Source organism: Canis aureus, chromosome 10, assembly GCF_053574225.1.
Source record: "Canis aureus isolate CA01 chromosome 10, VMU_Caureus_v.1.0, whole genome shotgun sequence".
Classification (NCBI taxonomy): Eukaryota; Metazoa; Chordata; class Mammalia; order Carnivora; family Canidae; genus Canis; species Canis aureus.
This window is the reverse complement of record NC_135620.1, coordinates 38,449,472-38,471,343: the sequence shown is the minus strand read 5'-3', so window position 1 is coordinate 38,471,343 and position 21,872 is coordinate 38,449,472. Positions and strand designations below refer to the sequence as shown.

General features: G+C 37.8%; 1 protein-coding gene across 8 annotated transcripts in view; it reads left to right on the top strand.

The window, feature by feature from the left end:
• Positions 1-21,872, top strand: part of BNC2 (basonuclin zinc finger protein 2) — a 436,884-nt gene that overhangs the window by 43,159 nt on the left and 371,853 nt on the right. For 3 of the 8 annotated variants that reach the window (XM_077912060.1, XM_077912057.1, XM_077912052.1), the window contains exon 2: positions 467-535. The exons of 4 other annotated variants lie outside the window; for them this stretch is intronic. In XM_077912060.1, the coding sequence (XP_077768186.1) occupies positions 467-535 (69 nt within the window). Of the gene's footprint in view, positions 1-466; positions 536-21,872 lie in introns of those variants that run through there. One more of the 8 variants, XM_077912070.1, reaches the window with a different exon arrangement.

The window sequence follows — 21,872 nt, the reverse complement described above, 5'->3', positions numbered from 1 at the left end:
GATCCTGGAGACCCTGGATCGAGTCCCACGTCGGGCTCTCTGCATGGAGCCTGCTTCTCCCTCTGCCTGTGTCTCTGCGCCTCTCTCTCTCTCTGTCTTTATGAATAAATAAATAAAATCTTTTAAAAAATGGAGTACAGGGATCCCTGGGTGGCGCAGCGGTTTGGCGCCTGTCTTTGGCCCAGGGCGTGATCCTGGAGACCCCGGATCGAATCCCACGTCGGCCTCCCGGTGCATGGAGCCTGCTTCTCCCTCTGCCTGTGTCTCTGCCTCTCTCTCGCTCTCTCTGTGACTATCATAAATAAATAAAAATTAAAAAAAATAAAATAAAAAAATGGAGTACAAACATAAAATGGATATTTTATATTTTAATAATTATAGTAAAATGCTTATAAGGATAGAAGGTAGAAATTGTCCAGGAGAATGTTCTTTGGATTTCTTTGTTAATGTTGTCTCTCATCTTTAGGTGGAGCTTCTAAGAAGAATTCATCATTTGGGGAATTCACATCAGTTGTCATCTGGGAGTAGGAGTGAGGTTGGTTGTGACAAGAGAGGATGGATTTGTGGGAGGTTATCATTGCAGGAAGGGTTTTTGCTCTAATTCTTCTCCAGATACATAGCTGTGATATGGGGTGAATCACTGAACTTTTTTAAGGCTGATTCCTTTTCTGTAATAACAAGGAATGTGGTTTCAGGGATTTTTCTCGAGTTTTGTTCAAGTCTTTCTGATTGTTTTCCCTTCAACTATCAAAATGCTACATGGGAAATATTTTTAAAATTAATGTCCATTGTAACATTTTGTCTTGAGGATTTCACAGACCCCTTGGAAGAATATTGTTTGTTGTAAACTTGGGTTAGGATTCATTGACTTGCTTGTCTTATCATCAGGGCATGAAAGGGGTGAATGGTTTTAGAAATTCTTACATAAATTGATGTTATAATAAGCAGGTCAAATGTTATAGCTATTTGTTCCTTATCAAAAGATAAAGAAGCTTTTAGGCCTCTAAAATTGGGCAGAACATACTGTGTTCTTTGTGTTCTGTTTCGCAGATTGTCTGCTTTTCTCTGGAATTCTGTGCTGGTTCATGGCTTCTTTTCTCTTGACAGTCTAACATGTGACTGATGATGTCATAGAACCTTCTAGATTTTCTTATTCTGTTGACATTTAAGTACAAGTATTAATAGCTTTGTATTTTTTCTTTTGGTGAATTTCTCATTGTTTTAAGGACTAAAGAGTTCTCTTTCATATCCTTTAAAATGCTTTTTCTCAAGAATCCATGTTTCCTTCAACAGAAACTGGGAAATCATTGCTTTAAATATGGAGTTTGGTTTCATTTATTCCTGTAACCTTCTCTGGTTTCTGCTCAACAAATGGTGCCATTTCACATGAACATGGCTAGTTCAGAACTCCTGTAGCCAGGAAACTGCATTGCAGTGTTTAGTGTTTTTGTTTTATTTTGTTTTGATTTGTTTTTTTTTTTTTTTGCTTGAGTATTCAACTCTCCTGGCATTCCTTAATACTGTATAGAATGGTAAAAGAATTGGTGGTATAACTCTCCAAAGTTTCCTAGATCTTGCTTGATGTGTTTGCTAATCTTAATGGTCTTGTTATAAGTTTGTAATGTGCATTATTACCATTATCTGCCCAGTGGTATGAAACAGAAAAGCATTAAGAAGATTATGTATGGAGCTTGTGCTACTTGTGTGGCACTAGAAGAATTTGGTAGTTTGAGAAACTGAACCATGATCACTTGATTGGGTTTTGGACATGAAGTGAACTCAGGACAGAATGTATGTATGAAGTTTGATGTCAGCTACAGGCTTAATTGTGTGGAGTTCAGTCACCAAAACTGTTCATATGGGTATCATATAACTCCTGGAACTTGAATACTTCCTACATTAAATCCAGGTTTCATCCCATTCCAACCTTTTGATGCTCTTAAGAAACACACACACACACACACACACACACACACATACATACCTCACTGAAAAACCATTACTCTGAATTTGAGGAAAGATTGAATGCTTTATTTGCCTTCTTATAAAAGTTAACTACAAGTTCAGTTTTAGGAATTTTAGTTGGATAAGAAACATCACATGAATGAATATAAATGCATTCCAATTCTTTTGAGTATACATGAACTTTCTGCTTATTGGTTGAATACTAAAGTCAAGGCAAATGAAAATGGTCATTGAAACTCATCCATCTTTTGGACATTTGGCACTTCATGTTACAAATGTGCACATTTATGATTTTGGCTCATAAAAGCTTTTAAATATTAAGCTTTTAATTTGGAAATCTGTCAGTCTGTTTAGAAGTCTTAATGGGGGGGAGGGCTAGATTAGACAGGAATAATAATAAAGTATGCTCTACAAATAATTGCAAATACCAAAATTATTTGTTTTTTATAAGTTGCCAACAAATTTTATAAATTGCACCTTGGCAATGATTATTTTAGGTCGTCTAGCTTGTCAAGATGTACAGTTTCTGTTACAAGGAAATAACGACGTTTTCGTTTAGAGGACTATGAAACATTTTCCACAACCGTGAATCTCTTACTGGCTTCATTCAGTTCACTGCCAGTGGAATCCAATTTCTAGAATGCAGAAGCAGTGCCATTCACTCGTGTTGTCCTTGCACCTATTTCTTCAAATTTTGAGTCCTTCAGCCTTTAAGTATCCTTAGGGTCTTCCTCTGCCAGGTTAAATATGTGAATTACAGAGTAGAAAGTGAGTTGAAGATTTGTTCCATTTTCTGCTCTCAAATAATAATTTCTTATAGTTTTCTTTTTCCCTTTGGTGATCTGCTTTCAGAATCTGAGTCACTAAATGAGTTTTATCGAAGAAGGAAAATGTACTTACTTAGAATTGAAAGGGGATTCGCAAGTTGGCAATCTTCTTGAATGAGAGAAAGTGCCAGGTGAATGCTGCCATCCCTCAGCACAGGTGATATAATTTATTGAGCTTAATGAATGTTAAGCATAGGCAATTTTAAAGATTTTAAATAAGCAATTTTATATCTTAACGTGTATTTTATAGAAGTAAATACCCTCCAGTACAGTTTTGTTGTTTTTTTTTTTTTAAAGATTTTATTTACTTATTCATAGAGACAGAGAGAGAGAGGCAGAGACACAGGCAGAGGGAGAAGCAGGCTCAACGCAGAGAGCCCGATGCCGGACTCGATCCAGGCTCTCCAGGATCACACCCTGGGCCGCAGGCGGCGTTAAACCTCTGCGCCACCGGGGCTGCCCCAGTTTTGTTCTTTGTTTAGAGAACTACTGAAACTACTAGAAATTTAATTGAAATATAATTGTGCAGTTTTTGAATGAAAAATCTGGAATATGTTGCTTGAAAAACTTTTGACATCAATTCTATATTTCTGCACAAACCTTTTAAATCTTTTCACAGATGTAAGCATTTATGATAAGACTTTAGTGAAAAAAATTTTTAAACGTATTCTGGAAAACTTAAGTTCATTCTATAAACTGTAGGAGTAGTAGTAGGCATTAAAATGTGTTAGGTTCATGTGCAAGTAGGTGGTTTGTGTACTATAGTGGAGACCGTGTTTCCTATTTTCTTTAGGGAGGCATTTTTGTTCTCTGGCGAAATAAACTTCCCATTTATTTTTCTTAAGTATTTTTAAACTTGGTTACTTATTTTTTTAAGTAATCTCTGCTGCTGCTTATATGTAGAACGAAGAAGAATTTTTAGTTAAATCTTATACATTAAAAACTAGTTTGATTCAGCAGATACTCAACAAGTGCCTACTATGTGCTAGATGTTTGTAGAACTGCTATTTTGTTTGTGAACATAAGCACTGGTCATAGAGCTAAGTCCTTTCCTTTGCAAATACTCCTGAGAACAGGACCTAAGGTGAAAATGTGTTTTGGCCTATATCATGTTTTCTAGTTCTTTCTGTGTATTTCATTAGGAAAATATTTTAAAAAAATATTTTGGGTTAGGGAACCAACCCACTTGTCCAACTTGTGAAAGTCTATGGAACAACACCAACATCAAAAAAGACAACATTTTTCAGATGAGGAATGTAATCACTCAGTCACCTAATAAAAAGAGTGCTTGAGAGTATTGCATATAGGGCAAAAAGGCATGACCATTCATTTGGTAGACGGAGGGTAAGGGGCCTGGAGGCAGCCCTCCCCCGAAGACAGAATGCTTTAAAAACATGTTGCCATTAATATTTAAGACAGAAAGCATTTTGAACCCGCTCCCTCTCTTTTTCCCCTTCCTCTCAGCATTCATGTTTTAGTTTGTTCCCAAATGCTCACAAGTCCGTGCCAGACGGAAATTCGCAGGGGCCGCCGCAGTCCCGCAGAGGCCACTCAGGGGAGGGACGCGGGCGGAACAGTGGAGCTCAGTGCTCCGGGGCGCCCGGCTCGCGGGCTGCGGGCTCGCCCCCTTCTCCCCTGCCCGCCCCGCCCGCCACCCCTCTGCTCCCAGATGCCGCCCCTCCCCCTCCCCGAGCCTCTGGAGTCGCTTCGAGGCCATCTAGTCATACGCTGTCCATCAGATGTGTTTACTTTTTTCCTGACAGCCGACACATCTGGAGCACATATTCAGGTTATTCCAGTGCCACTAGACACATTCCACAAGATCATTTCAGCGGTTGTTATGGCGATCTTCCTCCCTCCAGTGATTTTCAAGTTGCATGACAGAAATAGCTGGAGCTAAGCAGGGGGACAAAAGTCAACGGGATCAGGAAGGGCTTCTTTCACAGAATGAACTAATTAGTGACCCTGCTTTCTTCACAGGGCAATGAGCATATGGTTTAATAAAGTGAGTCTATGACACTTTTTTTTTTCTCTGTAGGCAAAGCTGTCACTGGCTGAAAACTTTCCTGTTTTTACTGGTGGGACCGTAGTCTGCTGTCTTTCAACAGAGTTTACTTCACAAGTAGAAAATGTTTGCTCCTGAGAGTTAAACTTCAGAACTTTTTCTTGGCTTCATACTACCTAACTATAGTAGGTCCTTCAACTTAAAGAGACAGTATTCATTTTATATGTGTTTCCTTGCGAGGATTTATGCTTACCCAAAACGAAGCGTTTTCACTTAGGTTTTTGTAAGTGTTATGAATTGGTTCCTGGAAGTTCGGAGAAAGATAATTTGTTGTGGTTTTCCTATCAAATATAATCAACATTTCTCATCGGATTAATTACAAACTTCTACCTGTGATGTTGTTGGGCACAATGATAGTTTATTTTAGTATGAAAAGATTTGATTAAGCTCAATTTTTATCACATTTTAAGTAACATGCAGAGAGATCTGGTTATGATTCAGGGTTTTTTTTCCCCCCCAAAGCTTAACTTTTTACATTTTGTGTAGGTTTTTTGACAACTTTACAGCATGTACATTATCATTATAGACATGAGAAATTAGGCCTGAGATCATTTTGTATTATGAAGTGGAAATACTACTTGCAATTTATGATAGATATTTAAGGTAATGCTGTAAAGCACTGCCATCTTTGATTACTATATGAACAATACAACATGCCTTAATAAGTGTTTTTTGGATGGATATATAATATGGATTTAGGCTAAGTATATGTTGCCATTAATCATAACTCTGAAATTTATGAATCACAAAGGTCCATTTTCTTTCCCTTTTTTTTGGTTTGTTATTCCTCTACTCTCAGTCTTAAAAAAGTACAATCACCTGTATGTTTTTCACACTTTTCCCTGACATCTACCACAAAAATAGATAGACGTTTGTACATACAGTAATCTCTAAACCTTCTTTCGTGTTCTCTCATCAAAATTCACAAATTCTCCTTCCTTGTGCACACTCCACATTTAAGTTTAGTCCCAAGGCACTAGAGTCACCACAAACAACAGGGTTTATATTTTTCCCATTTGATTGAATTACTCATGTGTTGACTGAGTTCTCTTGATTCTGGGAATGTGACAGTGGGTGACAAGTAGGAATATCAGAGTTGGACTCTTTCAAGCACGTTGTCCTATTCCTTCCCCATTGGTACAGTGCCTTGTCCTACCTTGACCCCAGTTGCAGCCAAATTCCTGTTTTGTGGGTCCTGCTGAGGCTGGTCACCAGGCTACTTTTGGAGTACCTGCTCTCAGCAGTGCTGGGAGGATGCTGAGAGGTCACATAATCAGATGTGAATTTAATTCTTGGCGACCTGCTTGTTGCTTCTCCTTGTGTTCTTGCTAGTTACACATTATTAACTGTGGTGCCTTTCAGGGCCTCAATTACTAGGATGAGTATGTATCATGTAGGGACTGAGCTCAAGCTAGAATGCTGAGGGTGGTTATAAAATTATGCTTCCCTTTCCAGATGTAATTTTGCAGTAATTAAATCTAATGCAATTTAAGCGTTGTAGTCAGTGTTGTGGTAGCCATTGCCAAGTCTAATTGGTAATATCACTTAAATCATAGCACTTATTACTAGTTATCTGGGAACTAGAATAAACCCAAAAAACTCACATAGGTTAACCCCTACTTTTTCTGAACCAGGTAAAGTGGATAGCTTGTTCCTTTGTCAAAGTTTATCATCTGTTTTGTATGGCATTTTGATACCATTTGACACTATTTTTCCCCTAATTTAGATATCCACTCATTGATCTTGTCATCTATCTTTAAGTTGTGGTTTTCATAGTTTATGGCCCTGAGTTTTAGAGATTTCATCCAGCACAAAGCTTTTATCTACTTGGGTGACTTGGTTTCTCCAAGTGGATGATCAACATTCATGGTGAAAACATACTTGCCCATCGTAAAAGACTATTTGTTTACTATTTTTCTGTCCAGTTTTTTCCAGAAGAAAAAAGTGAAGGGATATAAAACAAAATATATCACAGAAGATCCTCAGGTTTCAATTTTTTTTTTTGCATTTATTTTATTGTGCTGGAGAATATGGCAGCCAGCTTAATTCAGTCAAGCTGCCAGGGTGCCAGAACAGTTCGCCTGCATGTGATAGTGAAATAAATAGTGAGCTCAGTATGGCAGTGATAATCTCAACTTATAGGGTTTTCTCAGTTGTGAAATGTTTGTGTTAAGGATGACTTTTTTTTTTTTGTTTTTGTTATAGTCTGACAGCTGAAGATGCTTTTAAAACCTTCCAGTCACTTAGAGCAGAGCTATATGGCATGGGCTTGGTGGTTCTAAAAGGCAGGTCCTATTCATCACAGAAACAGCAAGTCTCTGGGTTATGGGGGAAGATTGAGGGGTGGGGGAGTGAGGCAGGGAGAAGGGGGAGCTGCTGCTCTGTCCAGTTTACATTTGTCACCAGTGACTAGCTTTTAAAAAATGTATTAGCTGTGCATGGTGGTAAGTAAGATCCAGCTGCAGGGGATTATGGCTTTGAGTGGGTCGGGGAGTTTGGAATGCATTCAGTTCCATCAGGGGATTTGTGTCCCTCGTCATCAGCCTTAACATTGCTAAAGCAGTAAAGATTAAGAACAGGCCAGTGTCACCTGCCCTGAACTTTGAAAAACCCTGGAGCCATTAAACAAAAAAGAGGTGGTGGTTTAGAAAGTGTCCCTTCTCTCTGTCCCAAAGTGTTTTTCCAATGGTATGTATAAAATAAAGGAAAACACATAGGTTCAGGTGAAAGGCTGCCTGTGATGGTGTTATTTCTACAACTTACTGAATGTGTCATAATTATAATTTATGATGAAAAACACCTTCCACAAATAACTTTCTGTTAATGAACATTTTTGTGGGAGGTTTCCAAATCAAGATGAACAGTCGGTAGTTAGGAGTGAATAATTCTGAGAGATTGAGTCTCACTTTATAGAAGAAAAAGCTTTTGCTTGGTGTGGTTTTGGTGACCCTCCCCCTCTTCCCCAGCAAGAAAGTTAAGAGAACACCACAAAGGTTTACTTTTTTCAGGGATTTTGAAATTCAGCATACATGCCAGCAAGCAGTTTAGAGGCAGGAAGTCTTTTCTAGTAGTGCAGTCATGAACTGGTAAACTAGAAGCATCTGTAAAAATTTAGAGGGAATATCAGCTTTCTCAAAGCTCCAGCCCAAGTGTAATGAGGTGCAAATGATAGCACTGCATAACCCTTCCCCACCCCAATTGTGGAATGAGATATTGAGTCAAAAATAAAGAGGAAGACAAGGATTTCAGAACTCTACTTCACTGAAACAAATTTCACTTTTCAGATGAAATGGCTTTTTGATGACTAAGGATAGCCTTAACTTTAGGGTCAGTGTGTAGTAAACAAATGATTTTCTGCTCAGCATGTCTAGATACCATTTCTGAAAAGTGGTTGCTTTTGGGGTGGGGGTGCATAAAGTGACATACCTACACATTTGATTGAGTAAATTATAACAAGAGTTTTTTAGTTTAAGTAAACTTCAGCTGATTTGTATCTTTGGCAGGCACCTCTCTCTTTACAGAAAGAAAAAAAGGGAGAATAAGAAAAAAAGATGTGATTTGTTTGAAGGAACACATCTGGGTGTGATGATCTGCTGTATCTTAACACCAGATGGCAGGTTTAGGCTGACAACTAAACCCGCTTTAGCCTGGTCAAACGGTATCTTAACATGTCATTTTTCCCCCCTGTCCATGCACAGGAAATAGAACAATTATTTGCACTTAGGGCTAGCAGCCCTCCTTGTATCTCTGCCTTTGGGCTCTTTCACTGTGCCTCTGCTGTTAGAGATGAGGCTGGCTTCCCTTGGCAACCCCTGAAAAGATTCCCTCCATGGCTCATACCTTTTCAAAGGTATGTTTTGTCGAGGTAGAGGTGTGGTGCCTTAAGGTGGCTGGTGCTTGTCATGACAGGCATGGCATTAGCTGGGCCGAGCAGTGACTAGAAGTGACAGCGTTGGTTTGCAGTGCCTGCGGGCCTCTCAGTCATCACTCTGCTGGAGCCTTAAGACTTTGAAAGCACCTCTGAGCACCTTTGCTTATCATGGAGATAACAGTTTAAGCACAAGGGGACCAGGAGGTGACTGAGGACAGGCAAGTCCTTTATCTTGTAGTAGTTTTTACTTGAAAGAGTTTCACACAAGTGGCCTTAAGAAAGAAAGAATGCAAGCAAGCTATGTCCCAAGCAACAGAAGAGGTCTGAATTTCTGTAAGTTTCAAGTCTTTAGTTTTGCGCTTAAAGTTTTTGTGCATTGGGTCTTAAAATGACCAAACACCCAAAAAACTCTTTTAATTACCCACTTCAAGGGAAAGGGGACAATAAATGATGTATTTTCTTTTACTTATTGTTTGATACATTACCTTCTCAAGGATAGTGGTCAGAGCCCCTATATGTTTCTGATTCCCAAAGGACTTTGTAAGAAGTTTTTACCTCTCTCAATCATTGGGGTGTTTTTGTAGATTTTCCAGGAATTACTCTTAGATGCTCACTGCTGATTAATGCACATATGTGTAATCTATCCAAAGAGCTACAAAATGCTTTTATTAATCCATTCGACAAACTAAGATTAATTAGAATCGTTGTAGGCATCTTATCATAAGGTCACAATTCTAATATAATTTGATAGGAGCTGTTAGGGATTTGAATGAAATCTCAAAAGCACCTCCATAGAGAGGGAAAAAGACCTGTAGGGGAAGTCAGTGAAGGTTTGTTTTGGGCAGTTTGACGTTACTTGCTGAGCTTTCTCTTCCTTCAAAGTTCATCTGTCTGGTTAGTCAGAGATGTCTCAGATTATAGTCCTTACCTGTTTAAAAAACAATTTCTACATATCAAGTGTTACTGTACTGCAATCAAGGCAGTCAACATTTTTCCTGAGTGGATTTTAAATTTGTTAAGTTCCTTAAGATAAAAATTTCACTTGTAATTCTAATAAGCCATCCTTCATCTATTTGGTATACAGCGTTTGACATACAAGCTTTTCTACTTGCTGTTTTAGAAAAATAATTCGTTGGCTAGGGAAATCACTGAACAGAATTTACTAAAAGAACTAAGAGTTTACTTCTTAGGCGACTGTTTAGTGATTCTTATAAATAAAAGTGTAACAAAAACAATTTAGCTGATTCTCTTCAGGAAACTTAGCTCAGTTTTCTACTAACAAAGATAATACATTTGATAATTTGGAGGAGAGAGCTGATAAGATTTTGGTTGTTGGGTGGAGGAAGACTTAAATCTATGAGACAAAACCATTTCCAAGTTCTTTTTTCTTTTTAAAGATTTTATTTATTTATTCCTGAGAGATACAGAGAGAAGCAGAGACATAGACAGAAGGAGAAACAGGATCCTCACAGGGATTCTATCCCCTGATCAGGATTACACCCTGAGCCAAAAAAGGCAGATGCTCAACCGCTGAGCCACCCAGGTATCCCCATTTCTAAGTTCTTGAAACTACTTGACCAGTTACAGTAATTTGAAAAGGAGCACATCCTAGTTACTATTAAGTTAAATTCATAGCTGTTTTTAAATTCAGAACATCTATAATTTTTCTTGGCTTAAAATACATATCTTTAAATCTGAATAGTAATGTTGGAATGTTTTATTTGTTTTTAATGTTTCATATAGTTGAATATATTAATTTCTGAAATAGATTAGTTTTAGCTCTATATTCCCAGTTATACATAGTATAAGTAATTATAATCAATCCCGTTAACAATTGCACGAAGAAACCATAAGATACCTACGAATACTAACCAAAGAGGTAAAATCTGTACTCTGAAAACTATAGAACACTTATGAAAGAACTTGAGGAAGACACAAAGAAATGGAAAAACATCCCATGCTCATGGATTAGAAGAACAGATATTGTTAAAACGCCTGTGCTACCCAAAGCAAATCTACACATTCAATGCCATCCCTATCAAAATACCATCAGCATTTTACAATTGTAAAATTTCTATGGAACCGGAAAGGATCCTGAATGAGCCAAATGAATGTAGAAAATAAAACTAGAGCTGGACGCATCACACTGCCAGACTTGTACATAGTATTTTTATTTATTTATTTATTTATTAAAAAGATTTTATTTATTTATTCATGAGAGACACAGGGAGAGAGAGAGGCAAAGACACAGGCAGAGGGAGAAGCAGGCTCAATGCAGGGAGCCCAACGTGGGACCCCATCCCAGGTCTCCAGGTCAGGCCCTGGGCTGAAGGCGGCACTAAACCACTGAGCCACCCGGGCTGCCATGTACATAGTATTTAAAAAAAAAAAATTATTGTGCATTTGTTTTATCACATCTGACACGTTTGGGTAAATGACAACAACTTTAGTATTTTTAAAATGTTTCTTGATTCAAGAAATCAGCCTTCACATAAGCTTCAGGCAGTTTCCTAGTAAGTTCTTAATGGATTGCCATCCTTCTCCATATTTCTCTTTTAAAATTTTTTCCTTAAAAGCTATGTAGTAGGAAACTCCCTAGTTTTCCATATATTGCTACAACTAGCCCTACTCTTAAATACTATTGAGAGTTAACGCCCTGAGCTTTGGGGCGCTTGGGTTTCTTAGTGGTTGAACGAGTCTACCTTTGGCTCAGGGCATGATCCCGGAGTTCTGGGATTGAGTCCCGCGTTGGGATCGCACAGAGTGCCTGCTTCTCCCTCTATGTCTCTGCCTCTCTCTGTGTGTCTCTCATGAATAAATAAGTCAAATGTTTTTTTGTTTTTTGTTTTTTTAAAAAAGCTTGAACTTTTGCATTTAGGCTCACTGAGGTTTGGATAACTGGTCCGTGACCCTGGCAAGTTTCTTAACTTTAGTGTCTTAGTTTCTTCTTCCATTTTTTTTTTTTTTTTTTAAGGATTTTACTTATTTATTCATGACAGAGAGAGGCAGAGACACAGGCAGAGGGGGAGAAGCAGGCTCCATGCAGGGAGCCCGATGTGTGGGATTCAATTCCCCGACTCTAGGATCACGCCCCGAACCCAAGGCAGAGGCTCAACCGCTGAGCCACCCAGGTGTCCCAGTTTCTTCTTTTAAAAGATTATATTTAGACCTACTTTATGATTTTGATGAGGATAAAGTGAGATAATACTAGAATTTAAAAGCTAGCCTGGAGCCTGACATAGTAGAGGGAGGCATAGCACTTGATAATTACTATTATTATCATTTAAATAGAAAGTTGGCCTGAACTTTAAATGGGCTGGGAGTATTAGAGGAATGGTCAGATGCTGTACAGTACTTTATGAAAGTTGCTATTTGCAAATTATATTCTTAAAGCCTCATTTAGTTTGTATCTATGAAGTGTAACTTCCAGTGCATTTTCCTGGGTTTTCTTTGGCTACCACAAATACTCTTCTAAGAACTGGAAAGAAGGTGGGAGAAAATTATAATGATTTAAGTTGAAAATACATGTCTGAGAACCTAGTACATCTTCGTACTCTTACTTTTTTAAGTGTATGTGGGGGGATAGGGTGTGAAAATAACACTTCAACTCACCACCACTGCATTTGTATGTTTACACATACCTGAGGAATCTCCCAGTGTAGTCTAAATATCTCAGGGGCCTGCTTCTTGGAGTGAAAGATTCATAAATCAAAGCTGGGAAATACTACTGTTTTTAGGCCTTTTACAATAAAAACTCACATTTGGAAGAGTTATGTTTGTTGCTTATTTGGTCAAACACCTCACTTCTTAGTGTGCAGTTTTTGAAAAGTTGCAGAAATTTTCTTTAAATATAGGGCATGTATATGTAGACAATTTTTTAATTTATTCTTTTATTTCCATTCTTCCATGAAGGATGTAAATGGTTAATGAGTGAAAGAGTAATATAGTTAATAGCGTCAGTGATGTATATTGATTTTTAATTATGAGACCATGTGTGTATCAAATATACATATAAACATAATAAAACACTGCAGGTGATTTTAGTTTTTGATTTTATGTATTTCTGGAGTTTCAGAGCATGCTTTAATATAGTGATAGCACTTTACATTTTGTACTCTTATTTACATTAAATTACAATTCCCATTTTAGACATAATGAAAACAGAAGAAGGTGGGTTAAAAGACTGGCCTCAGGTTTATTCTGTAACCTGTTGTAGAGTTGGCAGTGAACCCCTTGCCTTGAGATTTGGAGGGTCTTCTTAGTCATAATCCTGTTTCCCAAACTCATTGTAACTTTTACCATTTAGCCTGATCCACTATAGCCCCAGGCTGTTTTATAGGCTCCACTCTTGTGGCGGTAGCTAAAAGACAGTGCCAGAGCATGCGTGCATTGTATTCACACACAATCTATACAAAAGAGAGGTAATTCTCATCCTAGAAGCCAATAGCTTTTGGATCATTGCCTTGCATCAGAAATTTAAAAGAATTTTTTTTCTCTCTGATGCATAAAATGTGTTATTATTAAGGCAAACAAATATATGTAGTGACTGCCAATTCAGCTTTCTCCACCAAGAACAATAGGATCTGTAGTGTAAAAGTAAACTTGAAATTTCTGAGGCCTACAGGCCCTGTTGCTGTTTATGGCTCATTGTGTCATCTTATTTACTATTTGAATTCTTCTTGCTCATTGTGCTGGTCTGGGGTTTGCTTGTTACTTTGGTTATTATATTCAACAGCTAAGTACCATTCACTGCAGATTTCAGTGTTTTTATTTCTTTCCCTTTATATACTTGGCCCCATTTTTACTTTAATGTGAGTAGTTGCTTGTCAACTTTAGAAAAGATTAGTTGTATGTATAATTTGTGTTTGTGAGAAAAATTTCTATGGGACCACCTTATTAGTGACCTCATTGAGCCTAATAATGCAGACATCATCAATATGGAACAAAAATGTCATGCTGAGGAGGTTAAGCTTCTCACTTGGGAAGTGTGATTTCATGGGTGGCTTAATAAAAGTAGAGATATAGTTTAAAAAGCTGTGTTGTAGAGCCAAATAAATCTACCATTTAAACGTTGGTTTTGGGGCACTTGGTTGGCTCAGTAGAGCATGCAGCTCTTGCTCTTGGGGTTGTGACTTTGAGTCCCACGTTGTATTGTAGAGATTACTTAAAAATGAGATCGTAGGGGTTCCTGGGTGGCTCAGTTGGTTAAGCATCTACCTTTGGCTCAGGTCATGATCTCAGAGTTCTGGGATTGAGCCCTGCATCTAGCTCCCCAGTCAATGAGGAGTCTGCTTTGCCTTCTAACTCTGCCGCCCCCCCCCCCACCTCATCTTCTTTCTTTCTTAAATAAATAAAATCCTTAAAAAAATGAAATCTTAAAATGATTGACTGAACGTTGCTTCTACCACCTCCTAGCATTATGACCTTGCTTTCAGTGTCTCTGGGACTTATTATTGCCATCCCAATGAGTTGTGGAAATTAAATAAGGGGGTATTTGCAGAGTTGCTGGTTTGCAACATAATGATAACCTTAATAGTGTGTAATCTGAGTTTCTGTGGATATTGGTTTGGACTAAAGTATCTCTCATTGATGACTCCTTTTATATTGGTGGCATTTCTAGACTTTTTTCTAATAGGGCATCGTGGCAGAGGTTATTAAAAACTATGACACATATTTCCAACTAGTATTTTTATTTTTGGGGGAGAAATGGAGGTATCATATATCATACCATGTACTGACTATGTAATCTAACAAATATCTCTAATTATTTGCTTTTTTTTCTTGGGGATTTGTTGTACAGGTTTACAATTTTTTTCTAAACAACAGGCACAGAGGATTGAATTAACCTTACTTCTTAATTCATGGCATGCTTTTCTCATTGATCCATACAGTGATCCTCTTTTCATTCATTTATTTTTGTTATAATTTTTGAATTTAGTTTTCTGCTAGCAATAAGTGATTAAGAAACTTTTTCTCCGAAGTCAAGTGAACCAGAATATATCGTCATAATAGGATGTTAGAAATGGAAGGAATCTGCAGTATTCTCTAGCCAGGTACATCCTAACCTTTTAAAATAATGCCTTATCTCCATTAAGGAGTTTAAAAAATTGAAACTCCTCTCCCTTAAAAATAGCAGACAAAAAAAAATTTGCAGATCTAGTGTGAACTTCTCTGATGATGGAGAAAACTGAGGCCCAGAGAGGTAAAGTCACCGTAATGACCATAATAATGATCATTACTTTAGACCATTTATTAGGAACCATGATCTTCTTACCTGTGATTTAAGTATCCTCTCCAGAGTTACCCAAGCTCATGCTGCTCATCATGGGCTCCTGTTTTGGTGTTCTCTTTAGACTTCCGTATTGGCTCTCCTTTGCCATCTTTCCATTCTGGTCTTAAATGTTCTTTTTATTCCTGCTCTTGATTGCACATTGTATCACTTGTGCTCCTTTTTCAGCCTCCTACCCAGTCTTGCCTGTTCTGTGACATTTAGGTTGGTACCAAACAAATAGCACAAATAATAAATATGAATCATGCTTGCATTGAAACAGTGAGATAAAACAAACTGTTACTCAGTACTGGTTTATTTTTTGAGGAAATCCCTGACTCTAAAAGATAAAAGTATATCAAATTCCATAAAGGTAGAAATTAAAGCAGATCTATTTCAAATGCCCAGAATAGTGCCTGGCGTACAAGTGAGCAATCAGTTGAATGCTTGTCAAGTGAATATAAGCAGGACCAAAAGCTGTAAATCTTGGGCTTACTCCTGTTGGTGAGCCAGTTCTCTGATTTAAGATACAATGAACTACACTCTAGAATGGAGAGTAATGAATGAATATATGTGAAACACCTCTGTGTGCCAGGCATTTTCATCAGGACTGCTAAATTTATCTCTACAATGGCTTTTCTGAGTTTATACTCTTCATTTTTCTTATTTTTTGAATAAAGAAATGGGAACTCAGAAAATTTAAATGAGTTGTCCAGAACGTTTGAGTTTGATATAGAATCTCTCTGACTCTAAAGCCTTGTACCTTTCAGATAGTCCTAGCAGTGTAAGATATGGCTACTGCTGTTACTGTCTTTAATTGTCATCATTACCATCATCATCATCATCGCCTTTAGATTTTTTCAAACTTGTCCTCAGCTGGCTGCCATTTCCCTCCAAAGAAGGTTAGGCATTAATGCTTCAGGTAGCGGGAGACTCTAGGACCTCTTGTTCCTTGTATATTTGTTTGGTGTGTATACAAATGGTTACCTGAAATTCTTTCCAACTACCTGTGTCAAAGATAGATTTTCTAGTTGGGATCAGGTCTTTTGCCTTTGTGTTTCTTATATCTTTGATGGAAAATTGGGCCACATTGCAGGATGATTTCCCTAAATGGAAAGGTAGCTGCCTTCCCACCCTCTCCACTTCCCTTGTCAGTTGTTGGAGAGATCACCAGTGACACAGAGCACTTCCAAACTTTGGGGAGTCCTGGATGGTTGGCAGATGAGATCATTTGATTCCAGTGAGACTTCCCAGCTGCCTTGAATTCAGTCTTCCAGAGCACCATAGTTTTATTACTAGATTGAATTGTAGGATAAGAAAGTGCTTTGAGCATCTCTAGACCACACATAAGACTATATACTTGGGCCTGAGAATTTGTAGGAGCACCTCTTAAGAGAACACGCAGGTAATGTGTGTGTGTTTGTGTGTGTGTGATTGTGTGTGTGCACATGTGTATCTATTTAGCTTTGTTATTCATTGTTTTATGTAAGTGCCATTAATCTCCATTTTTCTTAGGTTATACTTACCTCTCATTTCATTGACTCTTAACATGGGGATTAGGGGCATGAATTCCCAGCACAGTCAAAAATCCACATGTAACTTTTGATTTCACAAAAATTTAATTAGTAATAACCTACTGTTGAAGCCCTACCAATAACATAATAGTTGATTAACATATATTATGTATATTATTTGGTCATATACCATATTCTTACAATCAAAGTAGAGAAAAGAATATGTTAATAAGAAAATTCTACGGTGGAGGAAATACATTTACTGTACTGTTAAAAAAAAAAAGCCATGTATAAATGGACCTACTAGTTCAACCCTATTCAAGGGTCAACTGTACTTATTTTTGGCATGTATTTTACTTATTTTTTCCCTTTGACTTCTCTACCTGCTCTTGTCCCTGTTCTTTGACCACCTTCTTTATGGAAAGCAGCAGAAAATCATGAAGGTTTGTCTAGAATGATAATTGATATATTATGAATCAAGGGAAGGCTGCCCAAGTTTGACATGTAACGGAGTATGGCTGGCATTTGTGTTCATGTTCTTTGCGGAGGGCTGTGTGCACACCTGAACTCTGCTGTACTGAGGTACATTTCCTTAATCCTGTAGTGGTGGTGTGAAGATCACCCATATTTCTCACACAAATCAGGAAAATGGGTAATCAGAATCAACACTGGGTAAAAGGAGGTCTTAACGGAAGTGCCTAAGTATTGTTCAAACACATGGGATAAATGTGTTCTGCTTTACTTGGCCAGAACAATGTCTCAAGCTGGTGATTAGGCTCTCCTCCAGCTTTAACCTCAGGCAAAATTTATGCAGCTCTACTACTGTTTGTCAGGTAATTAAAGGGAAAAAAAGGAAATATTTGTTTAAAGTAGAAGTGTTTTTTAATTAAACATGAAAAAGAATAAATAAATGCAAAGGGAAGTAGACAGTAGGGAAAAGTTTTTAACTTTTCCTTTAAGACATTAAGACCTTCAAGCAAAAGGCCAGTATTTTAGGCATAGCTGCTTGTTAAGCTCTTACAGAGTATTATTCAGCTGTGCTGGAAATCTGAATCAGATTCCTCTGTCTTTGGGTTGAAGAACTTGAAGGTATCAGGTTATTCTAAGTTGAAAGATAATGTCCTTTGCCATTTTCTGCTAACAACTAACTCCTTACTTGATAGGAAAGGAGTTCTTGAATTTAAAGAAAGAGCTAGCTGTAAGGCCAGTAGATAGTATAAATTTTGAGGTGAGAAGCATAGATATAGCAGAAACTTTAGGCTGGCAAAAAAAGGGAAAATACAAACTTATTATGATTAACTAATTAACTAGCACATGGGTATAAACTGTCATCTTTGGCTTAACTTTAGACCCTAGACCTTAAGGATTCTGCATCCGGAAAGTCTCCTACTCCCCTTCTTTTTTTTTTTTTTAATTTAAATTTGGTTAATTAGCATATAATGTATTATTGGTTTCAGTGGTAGAAGTCAATGATTCATCTTTTTCTTTTTTTTAAAGATTTATTTATTTATTTATTCATGAGAGACACAGATGGAGAAAGGCAGCAGAAACTTAGGCAGAGAGAGAAGCAGGCTCCATGCAGGGAGCCTGATGGTGGGACTCAATCCCAGGACTTCCGGACCACGCCCTGGGTGGAAAGCAGGCGCTTAACCCCTGAGCCACCCAGGCATCCCTCATCGGTCTTATATAATACTCAGTGCTCATTACTCATGTGCCCTCCTTAATGTCCATCACTCAGTCACACATCCCCTCTACCCCACTCCCCTCCAGCAACCCCCAGTTTAATTCATAGGATTAAGAGTCTCTTATGGTTTGTCTCCCTCTCTGACTTCATCTTGTTTTATTTTTTTCCTCTCTTCCCCCATGATCCTCTGTTTTGTTTCTTTACTTCCTGTTTTAAAGTTGGCTGTGATCATTGCAGTTGCTTGCTTATATTATTTTAGCAGCACCCTTTCCAACCTTTCATAGCTAATCTCTTTTGCTGCTGTTCATCCAGCGTAGTGTTGGTAAAGTGATTTTATCTAAGGCTCAATTTTGGTCATCTACTCAGTGTCCCTAACTACATAGAATTTGAGGTTTTCCATACCTTGGCCTTTTGACAATTTGAGCACCATATCTGGTGTGTTTTTTCCCTATGTGTACTCTAAACTCCAGCCATTTTAAAAAGTATTTTAGTCTTTCCTTCAGCACCTAACAGAACTCCTTTCACCTCCTTGCCTTTGGTCTAGAGGCATTTTATCCTAGGCTTCTAATTAAGCCCTTCTTAAATATTACCTCTTTCATGAAGGCCTTGCCTGTTCTCTTAATGGGATGAGATTTTTCTAAGTACCTCTTTTTTTAGCCCGTTGTGTCCTGTAGTGTACTAATTTTTATAATGCTTTTGTATTTTTTTTTAACTAGATTTTATGTTCCTTTAGAGTAGGACCTTTGGACTGTTTACCCTTACTGTCTTCCACCAGGTGTTCCTTTGTGAAGTCATGCTATCTCTACTTGAAATATCTGTTAATGATGCAGCAGTGTGTAAAATTTGGATATTAATATTCTCTAGAGTTGTTCTGAGGAGCACATGGAAAAATTTATTTAGATATGCAGCTCTGTGCCTGTCAGAGACCCAATAGACTCTTAATAAATAGTGTAGAAGTTGTAACCAGATGGCCAACGTTTGAATTTCCTCTCTGTTACCTACCAGCATGTGATTTTGAGACTCTGCTCTTTTTTTTTAGTTCCTTGTCTATAAAGTGAGAATAATGGTAGTATTTACCTTGTAGGATTGTTATTAGGATTAAATGAATCTGTACATTTAAAGCACTTAGAACAATACCTGGCAGATGATAAGCCTGTATCATCCAGTGTGCTAGCCATTAGCTACATGTGGTTCTTGGGCATTTGAAATGTGGCTGGTACAAGTTTAGAGGTGCCATAAGTGTAAAATACACATTAGATTTCAGAGACTTGGTATGAAAAATACAGTGCTAAGTATCTCAATTTTTTTGTATTGATTTCATATTGGGATAATATTTTTGATATATTAGGTTAAATATGTTAAAATCTCAACTTAAACTTTGAATGTGGCTACTAGAACATATTTACATATATGGCTCACATTATATGTATATTGTACAGTAGTGTTTGTAAGCACTATGTGTTGGCCTTTATTATTTTTTAATTATTTTTAAAGTCTGTGGTGATTGCGGAGGTGGTGGTTTCTGTATACTCCATCCCCTCTCTCCTTTTTCCCCCTGTAGCTACTTGATTCCAGGAGTTCTGGGTAAGGAAAATTAGGAAAGAAAGTTGTTAGAGGATGAGATAAATGAGGGAGGAAAGGGATGAACAGCTTCTGCTCTTAAGTCAAGAAAGACTGGACCTAGTCTCACTTGAGTGCCATGTACTCTGAGTTGCTAAGTTAATCTTCCTGCTTTCTTAGAGATAGTGAAGTGTCCTTCCATTGCTATCTCATGCTTTCTTTAATATAAGGAGGAAACTAAACTTGGTTATCGTAGCTGGATATTCATTTATAATAATGAAAATGGAAGTTTGTTGAAAAATATGGATTAGAAGGATTAAGGATTTTTTTCCTTTTGGTTCAGAAAAAATGAATTTGTTTTCCATTAAGGAAGTGAATTTAAAAGATAACATTTTTGAAAAGTCTAAATACTTTAAAAATATTTGGTTATCTTAATTCCAAGTAGCCTTCAGCTCCAATGAATTCTACTGTTCTACAATAACCAGATACCATGACTATGACTGCTGACAATGGTTAAAAAACTCTTGACTATTTTATGCATCAGTTACTTAAAATGATTTTATAAAACGCATACTGGGGTGGGATCCCTGGGTGGCGCAGCAGTTTGGCGCCTGCCTTTGGCCCAGGGCACGATCCTGGAGACCCGGGATCGAATCCCACGTCGGGCTCCCGGTGCATGGAGCCTGCTTCTCCCTCTGCCTGTGTCTCTGCCTCTCTCTCTCTCTCTCTGTGACTATCATAAGTAAATTAAAAAAACAAACAAACAAACAAAAAAAAACAAACATACTGGGGATCTCTGGGTGGCTCAGCGGTTTAGTGCCTGCCTTCGGCCCAAGGCATGATCCTGGGGTCCTAGGATCGAGTCCCACATCAGGCTTCCTGCATGGAGCCTGCTTCTCCCTCTGCCTGTGTCTCTGCTTCTCTCTCTCTCTCTCTCTCTCTCTCTCTCTCTCTGTGTCTCATGAATAAATAAAATAAAATAAAATAAAATAAAATAAAATAAAATAAAATAAAAACAAACGCACACCACATGATCTGAAAGTCATTTTGTACATTTCCTATGCTTCAGTGTGTCATACTGTCTGTGGTGGTAACTATGCTGGTGACTAAAGCTGTCTCTGTTCTGTAACTGGACTATCATTCCAATGGTAACTTTAGATTTGGGCAGCCTCTTTTAGGAGGCTAGTCAAACAAGTGTGTTAAGTCTTGCTGATTATGTCTTCAGTAATTTCCTGGGGTCTTCTCTATAATTGCTTTTCACAGTAGCTTATTCCTTATGCTGAATATTTATACCAGGAGCTAAGGGGGTGTGGATAGAGATTATCATTTAAAGTGTCGGTTTCCTTTGAGATCATAAGGTACAGTGAATAGCATTATCTCTCTGAGTGCCTTAGAACTAATAGGGAACAAAAAGGCACTTGCCAATCCCAGTGGACAGATGTGGTTTATTTATCTTGGTAAATCTTTGAGGGTAGAATCACTATAATGCAGAGGACTCCCCCCCCTTAGATATTCTGTGGGTGTGGCATTTGGCACACATTAAATTTTTCTGCTTCTGTTCCAAATAAAAATCTTTGAGCTGTTTTTCTTGTTTGAACAATGTCTAGCTGATATCTGTTATTTCAAATATCCACATTTGGAGTGGTGGCCACCTGTTTACCTATTAGGTGAAATGGTACAAAAGAACACATTCCAAGATAGTTTAACTGTGATCTCTATGTTTGGATTTGCATGCCATTTCTGAATGCATAAATCCAAACTTGGACAGTTTAGATGTGATTATTTATATTAGTAAATATTGGTTTATGAAAGGAGTCTTAATAAATTTCTTTTAGATAGCTTTTCTAGGGCTTTTGAATATTTGAGTTGCAAAATATTGATCACAACTTCAAGGGAAATGTCTGGTGTGTAAAACCAGACGTGTGTGTGTGTGTGTGTGTGTGTGTGTATGCCAGGAAAGACATATTAGGTGCCTAGGTATAAATGGGTATGTGTGTGTACACATGTATGTGCTCATAAGCCGGCCCACCAAGTCCTTAAATATGTACCTTCCTGCATCTTTTACCTTACAGACAAGGCAAACATTTCTCATTGCTCTTGCCTGGACTTATGTCCACC